This window comes from Ambystoma mexicanum, chromosome 4p (assembly GCF_040938575.1).
Source record: "Ambystoma mexicanum isolate Mex_15411 chromosome 4p, UKY_AmexF1_1, whole genome shotgun sequence".
In the NCBI taxonomy this organism is placed as follows: domain Eukaryota; kingdom Metazoa; phylum Chordata; class Amphibia; order Caudata; family Ambystomatidae; genus Ambystoma; species Ambystoma mexicanum.
In genome coordinates this window covers 827,772,078-827,786,632 of record NC_090927.1, presented here as the reverse complement: position 1 = coordinate 827,786,632, position 14,555 = coordinate 827,772,078, and the positions used below count along the sequence as shown (strand labels likewise).

The following is a 14,555-nucleotide window of genomic DNA, read 5'->3' as shown; positions in this document are numbered from 1 at the left end:
CCCAGTAAAAATGGCATGCAGCAGTAAATATTTGATCCATACTGGCTGCACCAATGAAGGTCATTCTAGCAAGGTTATCACACTCACCATGCTGGATTTACCTTCATACCAGTAACGTATAGCCAGACTGGCTTCACCAAACTATTTCTTTTTTGTTTGCTTGTTAGACGCTTATACAGCAAGTAAAATACTGTTTCAAAGCGCCTTAAGTATGCCAATCTAATTATGTAATAGCACTCCTGTTCGATTTACCCTTGGTGGCCAGTAAGAATGCCTTGCCGCCAGCCCCTCCCCTTAAAATTAGAAGCCCAGACCTGCTTCCACCACGCAGGCACGCTTGCACGCACAACCATCCCCACCCATCCCACCCAACCATTAAAAGCGCTCAAACGAGTCAGTCATCTAGAATCCCAAAGGGGAGTCCGACTTGGAAAGCAACATAACCACTCTCAATCAAACCGTACCGCACGTTCCACTCCACAAGAACCCAAACCCACACACCTCATCCTTTGCCTCTGGCTAGGTGAACCCACCCATGAAAGGGAGAATCCCCTTAACAGCACCTTCAACACAGCCATACTAACTGCAGACCTGCTCAAGACTTCCTGACCTGGCCTTTACCTACCTCCTGCTCACCTCCATCCATTTTTGTGAAGCCTCCGGCCTGGAACTTGGACTCAACCTCTCCACCTTGGAACCCCCGCCACCCACCTCCTCAGCATTCAGCATGCCCTATGCTTCTTTTAGCTTCCACACAGCCCATCGCTTCCCTTGGTAAGTGAAATGGAGCACAGGAGGAAAGCCCCACCTGTAGGTATCCTCCTTACTGCATAACCATTCAGTGGTCAGAGCGCCCTCCGCTTCGCCAAAGTCGTGGAGGCCAGATCCTACTATAAGGAGAGTGACATATTGCGAAGGAAATGGTCAAGGGTCTGGCCACAGTCATTATGCTTTCCTTTAGTTTAAAGAAGTGCACATGAGACAATACGTCCGTAGGCCTGTCCTGGGATGAAGTTTGGGTCCTTGTGCAGCGAGTCCTGTCCAGTTCGACTGTGCAGTCCTCAGACAGGTCCAAAATGAATTGGAAGAGGTCTGCCACGAAATCAGGAAGTTAGTCGTCCAGCACTGCTAAGGACATGCCACAGATCCGGATATTATTTCTGCAGGAGCGATTCTCTCCATCCTCTTGCTCATCTTCCAGAGCATCGCAGCTCGCCTCTAATCTGTTACAGCACTGACTCACCTCGTAGGACTATTCACAGAGTGTGTCCTCCACCTTAGAAACCCACTGCTCAGCTTTGAGACGCTTTATCCAGTGCCAAGTTCTTTTGGGAAAGTTCCTCCATGCTTTTGTGGATTTCTTTTGGAATTCCGGTAATTTTTCTTGCAAAACTGACTTGGTAGACAACTGCAAAAGCATAGACAGAAGCTGATCAGCTCCATGGATCTATGCCACCTTGCTGTGTCTGTTCTTGTCGGCAGGCTGCAGCATTGCGGAGAGGTCCCCAAGCTTGGGTGTTTTAGCTATCGTGGATGCAGGCGTCAGAAGAGTAGTGAGGTTCACATCTCTATCACATCCCTCCGCACCCAAAACACCACCTCCTGGGGACTCTGAGTTCGATTTAATCAAGCCTTACCATCAAACCTTGTGCTTAACGTGCCTGACAGTGGTTTTCAAAGCATTCTTCAAAGAGTTAATGACTTAGAGTTTACATGCTACTGGTGTAATAAAAATGCCTTACCCATGCTTGCTTCCAGCCACTCGATTTATAAGCACTATGCCTGTCCTTCACGTAAGGCCCGTTAAAAACAATCATTGGCAAAGCCAACAGCTTTGGTTTGGGTATAAGTATCAGGCACTTGCCAGGAACTGCTGCTAGATGCCCAGGTACTGGCACCATTTTGCAGCCACCATCAATGGCCAGATAATACAACTACGGCAGTGCCAATGCTGGTTATTCCTTCCTCCTCAAACCCCAGCTGTGAATTACTTGAGCTACCTGCGGAGATGGAGCGGCAGACCCCTGACGAAAACAGGAGATAGTCCCACAAATTAAAAACCAATACATGTGTCAGTTTATAGACACTTTCACTGCCCAGTGCAATTCAGAAGAGCAATTTTATCTTCTGGGCATACATGAATGGAAATATTTTTGTTAATGATAATTTTGTAACTTGTAGTTAGTTGGTACAGGTACATTCCTAGCCACTTCTTTCTGCATTATTACCATTTTTTTTATATATGGGCACACCTGTATTTTTTGTTTTACTACTTTTTATTTTATGTGAATTTATAAGACGCCTTCTGGGAATACAGTCACTTGGCGGCACCAAGCGGCAAGTCTGTAGAGGCCCGTCAGGAGACTTAAGGGTCAGGACTGTTTCCGTTCCGAGGCCACAATAAATATTTGAGATCAAAGACCTACTTTTGAAGGGTACACACTGGTAAAATTGGTAGCACTAAGCCCAACACATGCTGGGTTTTATTTTGGCGACTGGGTGATTGTAAGTTATAGGCAGATCACCGGAAATACCGTTACTTGGGATTTTAAGGACATAAAATGTAAATTCATGTACAGTGTTCTCCAGTTTTCCCAGCTTATTTATTTCATTTTTTTAGATTTGTAAAGCGCACTAACAGCCCAAGTGCATCGAGGCGCTGTTTCAATAGAGTGTCTTAGTTACAGGAGGATACTTGGCTCATGGTTACAGGGAGCGTGTGGCATACCAGTGCAAAACATTTTTGTAGGATGCATATATAGGTGGTTACAGATTTGGTGAAAGTACAGTGGTAATGAAGGTTACATCACATAGAGAGTTGAAAAACATGCAGCACAAGTAGCACCAATGGGATCAAAGGGCTATACAAACAGCATAGTTTTAATCGCCTTCCTAAAGGCAATATGCGATTCAATACCTCTAATGTGAGGTGGTAGAGTGTTCCAGTTTGTTGCGGCCATGACGGGGAAACTGGAGCCTCCAGCGCGGACCCTCTTGGTCTCAGGAGTGGCGATTCCGTTGTTGTAAGCCGTTCTTGTGGGTCTGGTTGTAATAGGTTTGGCTATTCTTTGCGACAGGGAGATGGGGGCCCTGTTGTGGAAGGATGTGTGCGTCAGCGCAAGAGTTTTAAAGATGATCCACTTTTTGATGGGCCGCCAGTGTACCCACTTCCTTGTCTCCGAAATATGGTGCCGCTTGGAGATGCCGATGGCAGCTCTGAGGGCATTATTTGGACAGTTTGGAGTTTGTTCATGTTTTTAGCTGACGTCCCTACAAAGAGGGCATTGCAATAATCCAGTCAAGACCCAATGATTGCTCTCACTATAGTGAAGCAATTCTATTCCTACAGCAATGGTCTGGCTGCGTTGAGCAGTTTGGAGTGGTAGGCTGCTGTAGATGCGATGGCATTGACCTGCCTGCTCATTGAGAGGTTGGCATCTAAATAGACACCCAAGGTCTTGACAACATGAGATACAGGGATTGGCATGTTGTCAATCATGAAGGAGTTGGATTGATTGTCCAATTATTTTAGGGAAGCAGGCAAACCAATTATCAGAAGTTTGGTTTTATCCCCGTTAAGGCATAACCAGTTTTCTGCCATCCAGGTTTGGATGGTGGAGTAGATGGGGTTGAGGGTTTTCATGTCTGACTCAGAGTATAGTATAGTATAGTATATCAGATGTCCAGCGCGTCCAGAATGTAGAACAGTGGCCTCATGAACAAGTTATAGAGGGTTGGTGATATGCAGGAGCCCTGCGGACTCTGCACTTAAGGGTGGGCGCCGGCTGAGTCAGAGAAGACTTTCATAACCCTACCCTGGAGAAATGAGGTGATCCAGGCTATCACTTGGTGGAGAAGTTGGCAGCGGAGGAGAGATGATGGCAGAGAGTATTGTGGTCAAAAGCTGCAGAAAGATCAAGGAGCAGAAGGAGCAGAAGGAGCAGAAGGAGGGCCGGTTTGCCGGCGTCTCGAAGATCGTCCATTTGGTTTTTAAGGTCGAAGAGAGGCGTTTCAGTCCTGTGTCCAGGGCGAAAGCCTGACTGTCTGAGGCCGGGAAGGTTGTTTACCTCGAGGAATTTTTGGATTTTCAGATAGGCTGCCTTGTCGAGGATTTTTAATAAAAAGGGGACAGTGGTGATGGGTCTGTAATTTTCTGGGGCAGTCAGGTCAAGTGCAGGTTTTTTTTTAAGGAGAGGGTGAATCCATGCTTCCTTGAGGCCCACAGGGACATGGCCAGTGTTGAAGGAAGCATTGATAAAGGCTGTAAAGAAAGGTGCAAGGGTGGGGTCACAATCTTTGATAAGTTGAGCCGGGCAAGCATCCCCTTTGCAGTTGGAGTGTATGATGGATTTAAGGAGAGTGGTGATTTCCTGTTAGGTCATTTCCTTGAACGCGAAGGGAGGGTGGGGGTGGGGCGAGGGGGTGGGGGGGGGACTCCTGGGGTGCTGCAGTTGAGGTTAGAAATTTGGTGGCTAAGAAAGAGAAGAGTGTTTCCAGCTCTCTGAAGATGGCAAAAATGTCTTTGGTCCTGGATTTAGATTTAGCCAAGAGGTAGGGTGCGTGTTTTTCCCTAGTAAGCGGATGCAAACTTCTGGTAAGAGCCAGGACGAGAGGACCCTGGCATAGAGGACCCTTTTGTAAAGTCAAGATCAAATCGAATGGCATGGTGATCAGACCAAGGAATAGGAGAGATGTTTGTGACCATAAGGTGGCAGTTGTGGTGGGCAACCCAGTCAAGGGTGCGTCCTTTAATGCGAGTAGGCTCGGTAATAGCCTGTGTGAACCCCAGGGTAAATAGAGCTTTGTTGATGGAGGCCGCTTGGGAGTCGTTAAGATCGTTCAGGCCTCGGCTGAGATCTCTCAGGAGGATCGATCTGGTGGTCTTTTTTTAGGTTATCTGTAATGGCGTAGATGAGGGCCTGTTGGAAGTCAGTGACTGGCCCTGGTGGTCGCTAGACAACATAGCGGGCAAAGGTACAGTTGAGGGGGGTGTTAACTTTGAGAAGATAATCACTATTGTATCCTAGTTCCCCTTCCACGCTTCTGATGTGGATGGTCTCTTTGGCCAAGACAGCCACCCCTCCACCTTTCTGGAGGGGGCGATCTTGCCTAAATATAGTGTAACCTGATGGGATGGCGAGGGGCAGGGCCAGGGCTGGGCAGGACGATTTAAAGCCAGGTTTCATTAACTATCAAAAGATCAAGGTTCCAGCTGGTGATTAGGTCATGAACGTCCAAGGCATGGGTTGGGAGAGAACGGGCATTGATGAGGGCACAACCAAAAGAAGTACTAGGTGGGGCCTTACGGACTGTGTTCGGAGTCTGTGTAACAGCAAGAGTAACCTGGGACGGTGAAGGAACCAAGTGTGATGCGTAGTAGTTGGAACAGGCAAGGTGGTGGTGGTGGTGGTGGTGGTGGTGGTAGATGCATACCCAAGGCACAATTAGCAAAGTGTGTCGTAGGCACTAAGTTATTGGCAACATGTATAATAGGTGGGGCATACAGTGAAGCCTGACGTACAGTAGCAGGCCTTGCAGTCCTAAAAGGCATGTGGTGACATGTGCCTCTTTACAATGGCCTCGGAGGCATAGTCAGCCAGAGGCAGGGTAGTGATAACATCTGGTGTAGGGATACAAGCATACAATGAAGTAGTATTGGCCATATCGGGCATAGACAATGCAGGTTTTGCAGTATTAGATAAAGGCAGTGCATGACTGGCAGTATTTGATAAGGCAGTAAAAAGTTAGCAGCCGGTAGTGACAAAGGGGGGCCAGCCCTGCATATGGTCGTATATGAGCATTTGGTGTCATAAAAGGTAATGTCAGTCCGACCATATGTGGGTGCAGTGATATCTGCGCACGTGGTTGGTCTACTTAGAGCAGGGGAGACCTCCGATAGTGTGGCATGAACACCCGAGAGGGTTTCCTGCACCAATGAGACATGGCATGACTCGAGAGCGGTTTTCGCGTTGGCAAGGAGGCGGGCCATTGTTTTAAGAGGGTTCAGTGGAGGGAATGGGTACCTGGCCCGAGCCGCGCGTTCCTACTATGAAGAGGCGGATAATGAGAAACATGTAATGAATACATTACGCAGTCCTTGTAGTTTTGAATTTCCCGAACTACAAGTCGCAGAATGCAAATCAAACTCTAGAACTGGATAGGTTAGTCATGCGTGGCATAGGGAATCTGCATATAGATGACTGAATGTATTGTTTTACAGTCCATTGTGAGAAACTGAAATCCACTAGAGCAACAACTGTATAATTTAAGTACAAATTTGATGTTGCTGCCAATCGAAGTAGTCAATCTGTTGCAATTGCAAAATACAACATTCTCAATTGTTTGGGGGATTCACACAGCTCCCAACTAGAACCATATCAAGCGGTCGTAGCCTATGTAGTGCTGTTTTTCCCAATCACATTCTGGGCATACAGGCCTTCATTTTTTTTATAAAATGTAAAAACTACAAATCCCACAATGTAATGAAAAAATAGGCTACACTGGCCTGCTATGGATCTATTTGAGAGCTCTGAGCATCGGCCAAGGAAGTCTGTATTTCTCCAGCATTGGTATCTTTCATAGATTCACATGCGCCCGCCCGCCTCCCCTGAGAGGCTGCTCCTATGCTCAGCATCCATCATACTGTAATCTCTACGGTTCAAAATCTGAAGATGGCTGCCGGGGGCGGAGCTTAAGCCCTGCCACCTCATTGGCTGGGGCCATAAAGGACCAAAGTGAGGTGGAGGGACTACACAATGAAGTGGCTCATAGGCTATAATGGGCTATGTACATGCACTGCTAGGTATATATTTAAAAAAAAAAATGTATTATTATTATTATTTAATTTATCACCGAGGATTCCCAGTCTGACGACGGGGAATATTCAAGCATGTGAATCTATGAAAGATACCAATGCTGGAGAAATACAGTTACAGGTAAGTAACTAAGACTTCTCCAGCATTGGATCTTTCATAGATTCAGATGCTTGAATAGAATACCAAGCAGTTAAAACATGCCACCATTATAAACAGATATGCATAATTACAGAAAAACATATTTCTGATCAAACCTTTACCATGCAGCAACCCCACGGTTACATACTTCGGGAAAGGTGGGAAAGGAGGCTGGTCCTACCTTATACAAAGAGATGGCGGAGCACTGCCTGTCCAACTGCAGTTTCTTTGTTGGTATCTTCAGTCAGGCAGTAGTGTTTCGCGAAAGTATGTAGAGTGCTCCACGTGGCAGCTCTGCATATGTCTTTCAAGGCCACCCCTGCGTGAAATGCTGTTGACGCCGCCCTTCCTCTGGTGGAGTGCGCAGACGGCGGTCTAGTTAAAGGGTCGCCTTTCAACTGATGACAGTGGGTGATGCAGGACGATACCCAGCGTGCCAGGCTTTGTTTGGATATATGTTGGCCCTTGGTACGGCCAGAGAAGGAAATGAATAGCCGGTTTGAGGAGCGGAACTCCTTGGTTCTTTGCAAGTAAAACTTCAACACCCTAGAAACGTCTAGAGAGTGTAATGTCCTTTCCGCTTCCGAAGCGTGATTCTGGAAGAAGGTTGGTAAAACAATGCGCTCAGTGAACAACATCTCGGAAAGTACCTTGGGGAGGAACTTCGGGTGAGGCCTTGGGATGACGCGGTCCTTCTGGAACAAGGTAAATGGAGGTTCCGAAGACAAAGCTTGCAACTCACTGATCCTTCTGGCCGATGTGATGGCTACCAGGAAGGATGTCTTCCAGGACAAGAATTTCATATCGCATCTATGTATGGGCTCGAAGGGAGGTTGCATGAGGGCTGTTAAGACGGTGTTGAGGCTCCAGTCCGGAACTGGTGTAGGTGTAGGCGGATAAGTACGCATCAGCCCTTTCAGGAAGATCTTGATCGCTGGTAAGGAGAGTAAGGCTTGCGTCTCCGCGGTTACTGTGTAGGCCGCTATGGCTGACAGATGGACCTTGATAGAGGACAGTGAGAGCCCTGATTTAGCCAGGTGCAACAAGTAAGGCAGAATTTGATCAACCGAGGCCGTGAGGGGATCGATCGCAGAGGTCTCGCACCATTTGGAAAACCTGGTCCATTTTCTGGTGTAGGTGAGGTGCGTGGACGGGGCTCTAGCGGCCCTGATGATATCCCAGCATTCTGATGGTAACTTTAGGTGCATTAGTTTACGCTGCTCAGGAACCATGCTTTGAGGGACAGGCTCCTCGGGTCGTGGTGGAGGACCTTGCGGTTCTGTTGTGTCAGTAGATATTGATGTGATTTGAGACGAATCGGGGTTTTGCAGGATAGATGTCTCAGCGTCGGGTACCAGACTTGCCGTGCCCAATCGGGTGCAATAAGAATCAAGGAACAATCCTGTTCTTTCACCCTGTGAAGTACCCTCGACATGAGGGGAATGGGTGGGAAGGCGTAGAGGAGCTTCCCCAACCAATCCACTGAGAACGCGTCTCCCAGCGATTGGTGCTCGGGGTATCTTGACGCAAATCTCTTGCATTTTTTGTTGTTCCTGGTGGCGAAAAGGTCGATCATGCGGAAGGCCCCATAAGGCAAATATCCGTCGGGTTTCTCTGTCGTCCAACTCCCACTCGTGTGACGCTGTGTATTCTCTGCTTAATCTGTCCGCTAGGACATTGTCTACTCCTGGAAGGTGCTCTGCCCTGATCTGTATCCCGTAGCGCAAGGCCCATGCCCATAGCTGTTGGGCTTCTTGCGACAGAATCTGAGACCTCGTGCCTCCCTGCTTGTTTGTATAGTGCATGGAGGTCGTGTTGTCTGTCTGGACCGTAAGAACTTGACCAGCTATAACCGGTAGGAAGGCTTTCAGCGCCAACCTTACGGCCCTGAGCTCCAACACGTTGATGTGGAGCTGGGACTCTTGTGCCGACCAAGATCCCTTGGTTTGGAGGTCCGCAAGATGAGCGCCCCAGCCTGATAAGGAAGCGTCCGTCCGCAGCAGGAGGGTCGATGTCGGTGCTTGAAACGGCATTCCCTGTAGAAGATTCCTCGGAACGTTCCACCATCGAAGGGCCTTGTGCAACGTCGATGGAATCTGGACAATGTCTTCCCAGCATCCGAAAGCTTGTTTCCATTGGTGGTCCAGAGCTTCCTGAATCGGCCTCATGCGAAGCCTGCAGTTCGGTATGAGGAATATGCATGATGACATCATGCCCAATAGGGATTTGTAAGAGCGTACAGATGTTGTCTCTTTCTGTAGGAAGTTCGAGGTTGAGCGTAGAATCGCTGCTATTCTCTCTGTGGATGGTCTCACTCTGGGAATGCTGGAGTCGAGCTCGGCTCCCAGGAAGAGAGCTACCTTGCTGGGAATGAGGCAGGACTTCGTCTGGTTGATGGAGAAACCTAACTCTTTTAGAAGGTTGACCGTCCTCGACACTGCCGAACGAGCCTTTGCAGCTGAACTTGCCTTTATCAGCCAATCGTCCAGGTATGGAAAAACGTCCGTTCCTGCTCTCCTGAGACTTGCCGCTACCGGTGCCAGGCACTTCGTGAAAACTCTTGGCACCGATTTTAGACCGAACGGAAGCACTTGAAACTGAAAGTGGAGCCCTCCCACTGTGAACCTGAGGAACTGCCTGTGTGCTGGATGGATCGGAATGTGGAAGTATGCATCCTCCAAGTCTAAAGTGGCCAAGAAGTCGTGCTTGTTTAACCAAGGTAGCACCCCTTGTAGAGCTACCATCTTGAAAGTTATGCGCTTGATGAACTTGTTGAGAGCCCTCAGGTCCAAGATGGGCCTCCATTGACCGTTTTTCTTTCTGACGAGGAAAAATCGGGAGTAGAAACCTTTTCCCCTCTGAGAATAGGGTACTGGCTCTACTGCTGCCTTCTGGAGCAGTTTTTGCACTTCGGACATGACCTGCCTTAGCATATGCACTCTGCGGGGAGTTGGAGGCAGGGAAGGAGGTTGGTCCAGAAATTCCAAGGTGTGACCCTTTCTGATCACCTGTAACACCCATTTGTCCGACGTAATTGACCGCCAGCGTTGGAAAAACTGGCTCACCCTTCCCCCCACCGGGGCGTGGCGAAGGGGGGGGGGGGGAGATTGGTCGTCAGTTCTGCTTGCCTTGCGACTTCCCTTGGGCGGAGCCACGTCTGCCTCTACGGGCCTATCTGTTGGATGACTGATATTTATTGCCTTGGTACGTGCCGCCTTGTGCTTTCTGACCATAGGAGGAGGAACGACTATATCCCCTGAATTTGGAAGATGAACCTCTAAAGGGCCGAAAAGACCGATGGTCCTTACTTTTGTCCTTTAAAGAACTGATGGCTCTGGCTGTGTCAGTGTCTGTCTTGATTGCTTTCAAATGGTCGTCTATCTTTTTCCCAAAGAGATCTTGACCGTCAAATGGCATGTCCAGAATCTGCGCCTGAACTTCAGGTCTAAAGTTAGTAGCCTTCATCCAGGCCTGCCTTCTGAGCACTGTACCGTGCGCCATCTGCCTGAAGCCTGATTCGGCCACATCAACTGCCGCGTCGATCATGTGATCCGATGTTGCTTCACCATCCGCGATAATGGATTTTGCCTCCTCCTGGAGCTCCGGTGGTAATTGTTTCGCCAAGTTAGACATGCGGAGCCAAAGCTCGCGATCGAATCGTGCGGTCATGGCCAGTGCATTACCCGCTCTGATTGTAAGTGATGCAGAAGATGAAACTTTCCTGCCCATGGCTTCCAATTTGCGTCCGTCCTTATCCGGTGGTGCCGACAAAGGTGAGGAGGGGTTGGCGAGTTTCTTTCTGGCCGCCACTGTAATAACTGAGTCCGGTTTCGTATGACCCCTTAAACAAAGCGGTGCCGAATCCGGAGCTTTATATTTCTTTTCTGGCCTGGACACCAACGCCGGAGTCGATAAGGGCGTAGATAGGATCTTGGATCCGGAATCCCAGATGGTATTGAGGAGGGGAATTGTGGTCACTGTCCTCCTTCGTTTGTCCCTGTGCTCATAGAGCACTGATTGCCTTTCCTCCGAAGAAACCTGAATTTTAAACAGTTCTGCGGCTTTACCTATTATGGTGTGGAAAGAAACGAGATCATCCGGTGGTGAGGCCTTGCCCGGCGAGTCTCTCCTCCTGGGCTTCTCGACGACGTAGTCATCCCAATCACTGTGTGCGTCTGGCTCCTGAGTTATTTCTCCTTCTTCTGGTTCCGAAAATTCACCAAAAGGATCCTCCTGCCAGTCTGATACCGAGATGGTGGACGGTACCATGGTGGGATCTACGTCCGGAGATCGCGGTCTGTGCGATGACTGTGGTGACGGGACTCTTGTAGGTGAAGCACTGTGGGTGCTGCTCCTCGGTCTTCGAGCAGGTGATCTCATCCGTTTTTGCGGTTTACTCCTGTAAGGAGAGCAACCCGATGTGCCTGGAATCGGGGATGACTCTCTAGGAATGGGATTAATCGGAACTTGCTTCTCCCTTTGCCGTTTGTAAAATTCTTCTACAATCCTCTGCACGGATAACATGAGCACCGGGTCATGAGGATATTCGGATTCTCCCGTGGACGGGTGCCAAGGAGGGCTGTATTGTTTCGGTAAGGGACCGCTGGACTCTTCCGCCACTTCTGCATCAGAGAATTCTTCCTGAAGAATTATATCCGGAAGTTCTGCCATGTGCCCCAAAGGTGAAAATTGCTGCACCAGAGGTTCAGTTACAGTATTCTTCTCAATGATATTGCTTGTAATGACAGGAGCTTCCAGAGTAAGAGGCAGTAATTCCTCTGTAACTGCCGAAATTTGCGGTGCCTCTGAAGGCGTTATGGATGGTGTTATTCTCGTCGACGACTGAGATTTTCCCGTCGACGAGGGCTTCGCTGTCGAATGAGATTTTCCCGTCGACGAGGGATTCGTCGACGACTGACATTTTCCCGTCGACGAGGGCTTCGTTGACGAATGTGGAGTGTGCTCCGTGGACGACTGTGTCATGGATGAATGCTTCGTGGACGAGTGGTGTTTCTTGCTCGTCGACGATTGCTTCGTGGTCGACACGTCCGATGACGATGATCTAACTGTCGACGATGTCTTAAGCGTTGTCGTCGTCGATGCTGGTTTCGTCGACGGTATGGCCGATGACAGGCCTTTACCTTTCCCTTCATTCGTGGGCGGTTTACCCGCCGACGACTGCCCCCCCCCCCCCATTTTTTGCAAACTCCTCCTTACCTCTGGAGGCAGATTTTGCTGACTTTTTCTGGCTTGAAAGTTCAACTGGAGGCAGAAAGGGTATCAATTCCAGCTTCCTCTTTTTGGATTTGGGAGAGGAACTCCTTTCCACTGAAGAGGCCCTTCTCTTTGAAGTTTGCCTCTCAGATGGAGTGCTGGATTGGACAGGAGCTGTTCTGACAGACTCTTCGTCCGAAGATTGATCCCTGGATTCCAGGTATGAAAGGAGTCTTCTATGCCTGTCATGAAGGGTCTTGGTGGAAAAAGTTTTACAAATCTCGCATTTTTTAATGTCATGTGGGTACAGACAATAAATGCAATGCTCGTGGGGGTCCTTGTAGTAAACCAATTTCTTCTTGCACCTCGTGCAGTCCCTGAACAGGGAAGGCTTCCTGACAGCCTGAGGTGCCTCCATTTCTGAAGAGAAGTTCAGTCGACGATTTTGAGAGGAAAACAACAAGTTTTGCCACCAAGGTTAATTGGAAAGAAAGCCCCTAGGAAGGGGAACAAGATGGAATATATTTTACAAATATATTCCACACAAAAGTAGAAAGAATTTGGAAAAGCTCAGAGAGCTTGAGGATTCCCTGTGTCTGATAGACTGCGGTGAAAAATCTGAAGATGGCTGCCGGGGGCGGAGCTTAAGCCCTGCCACCTCATTGGCTGGGGCCATAAAGGACCAAAGTGAGGTGGAGGGACTACACAATGAAGTGGCTCATAGGCTATAATGGGCTATGTACATGCACTGCTAGGTGGCAGTGTAGGTATATATATATAGATATTTAAAAAAAAAAATTATTATTTAATTTATCACCGAGGATTCCCAGTCTGACGGGGAATATTCAAGCATCTGAATCTATGAAAGATCCAATGCTGGAGAACTAGCTATTGTTACCAGTCTGACTAAAACTATCTAGATGAAATCATTACGCTATTTTCTGATAGCAAGCTTGCACACCAAGAGTTGATTTCATAACTAATGTAACTAATATGAGGACTGAATAAACAAATAGCTATTACAAAGTATTAAGCTAGGCCGACCAGACATTACCCATCATCTTGTTGGAAAAAGATTGTGACAAGGGTGCAGAGTCATTAAGCAAATATTAGAACCCTATTCCATGCTTGCCATCTTACTTGCAGCTTTTTTGTGAAATGAAGGGTAAATGCTCTGCAATGCCCATTTCCAGCTTTGAAAAGGGCCCTTAGTGCGTTGGATGTTGAGGTGGGGTTCTAATGGAATTAATGCCATTCGTAGCGGGCAATAACGGTATGATAATGGCCTGCCACTCTTGACAATCCATGGCTTGGGTCGGGCCAAAAAACTTCCAGTATAGTAAGCAGCATGCAGCGTTACTGACTAAATGATCCCACGGCTGCAACGGCAAGGATCAGTTTCCCACCAGACAACACATGAACCCCAAGAACTCCCTGGTCAACCAAGAGGGTATGATAAGATACGATATGGCATTTATAACGCTACTGTGCACAAGTGTTTCTAGGGTGTGTGTATAGAGTAGTTTGTCAAGGAATGAGATTAGTAAACAGCATTATTTCCTGTTAAATAATGAAAAGCTTATTTAACCACAACGTCATTATTTCTTTTAAAGCAAAGGCTTTCACACAAAAAAATAACTCACCGAATGTTCCTTCGTCGAGACAGTTGCAAAAAGATTGAGTTGTGAGATTTCAAAATTCTGCCTTGCTTACAACCTTCTTTCAAACCACAGTAGCTTGAGAGTAACTTTTCAGAATGACAGCATGCTATAAACAAACAAGAAGTCAATTAAGAGCGTCATAGAAGGACAGAGGTCAGAGTTTTACAACAGCATTGCCCAGTTTCGTTGTTTATTCACCTCTCCCACTTACACAATTCTCAGCAGCTGCATCAACTACCCATTTTATTTTAGCCCACGAGAAATTAAAAACGGTACATCTTGCACTTTATCAAACTTTAAAACTGATCTCTGGTCATAATCTAATTTACAGCTTCCATCTTAGTCTGTGTAAATTTACTAAGTCTTGCCAGCTGGAGGACAATGTTCCGAAACCTAATTTACAAATCTATAATAAATATTAGTTGTGATGTCACAACTGATTTGTAATAAGAAACACAACTACTCTCCAAGTTACTACATCCAAGTAGTGACATGCCCAGAGATCCCATTGATCACTAAAACTCAGACTGAAGGTTGGGGAGCCAGAATGCATGAGTAGAAGTGACCTAGAGCCAAACCAGGTAGACTGGCATGGCTCCAAGGGACAAAGATGAGCTGACCACACACAAGAATGGTCATATAAATCCGGGAATGGAATATTTTCTAAAATCACATGCTAAGCATACATTTGCCTTGTGCAAGATGGTCACATGCTGGTAGCTTGAGA

The 14,555-nt window shown here is 47.7% G+C and overlaps 1 protein-coding gene across 1 annotated transcript in view; it reads right to left on the bottom strand.

Annotated features, from left to right (window-relative positions):
- The window catches only part of COQ3 (coenzyme Q3, methyltransferase), a 307,137-nt gene that overhangs the window by 231,604 nt on the left and 60,978 nt on the right, over positions 1 to 14,555 (bottom strand). The window contains exon 2 of the mRNA XM_069606406.1: positions 13,811 to 13,934. Within this exon, the coding sequence (XP_069462507.1) occupies positions 13,811 to 13,934 (124 nt within the window). The remainder of the gene's footprint in view (positions 1 to 13,810; positions 13,935 to 14,555) is intronic.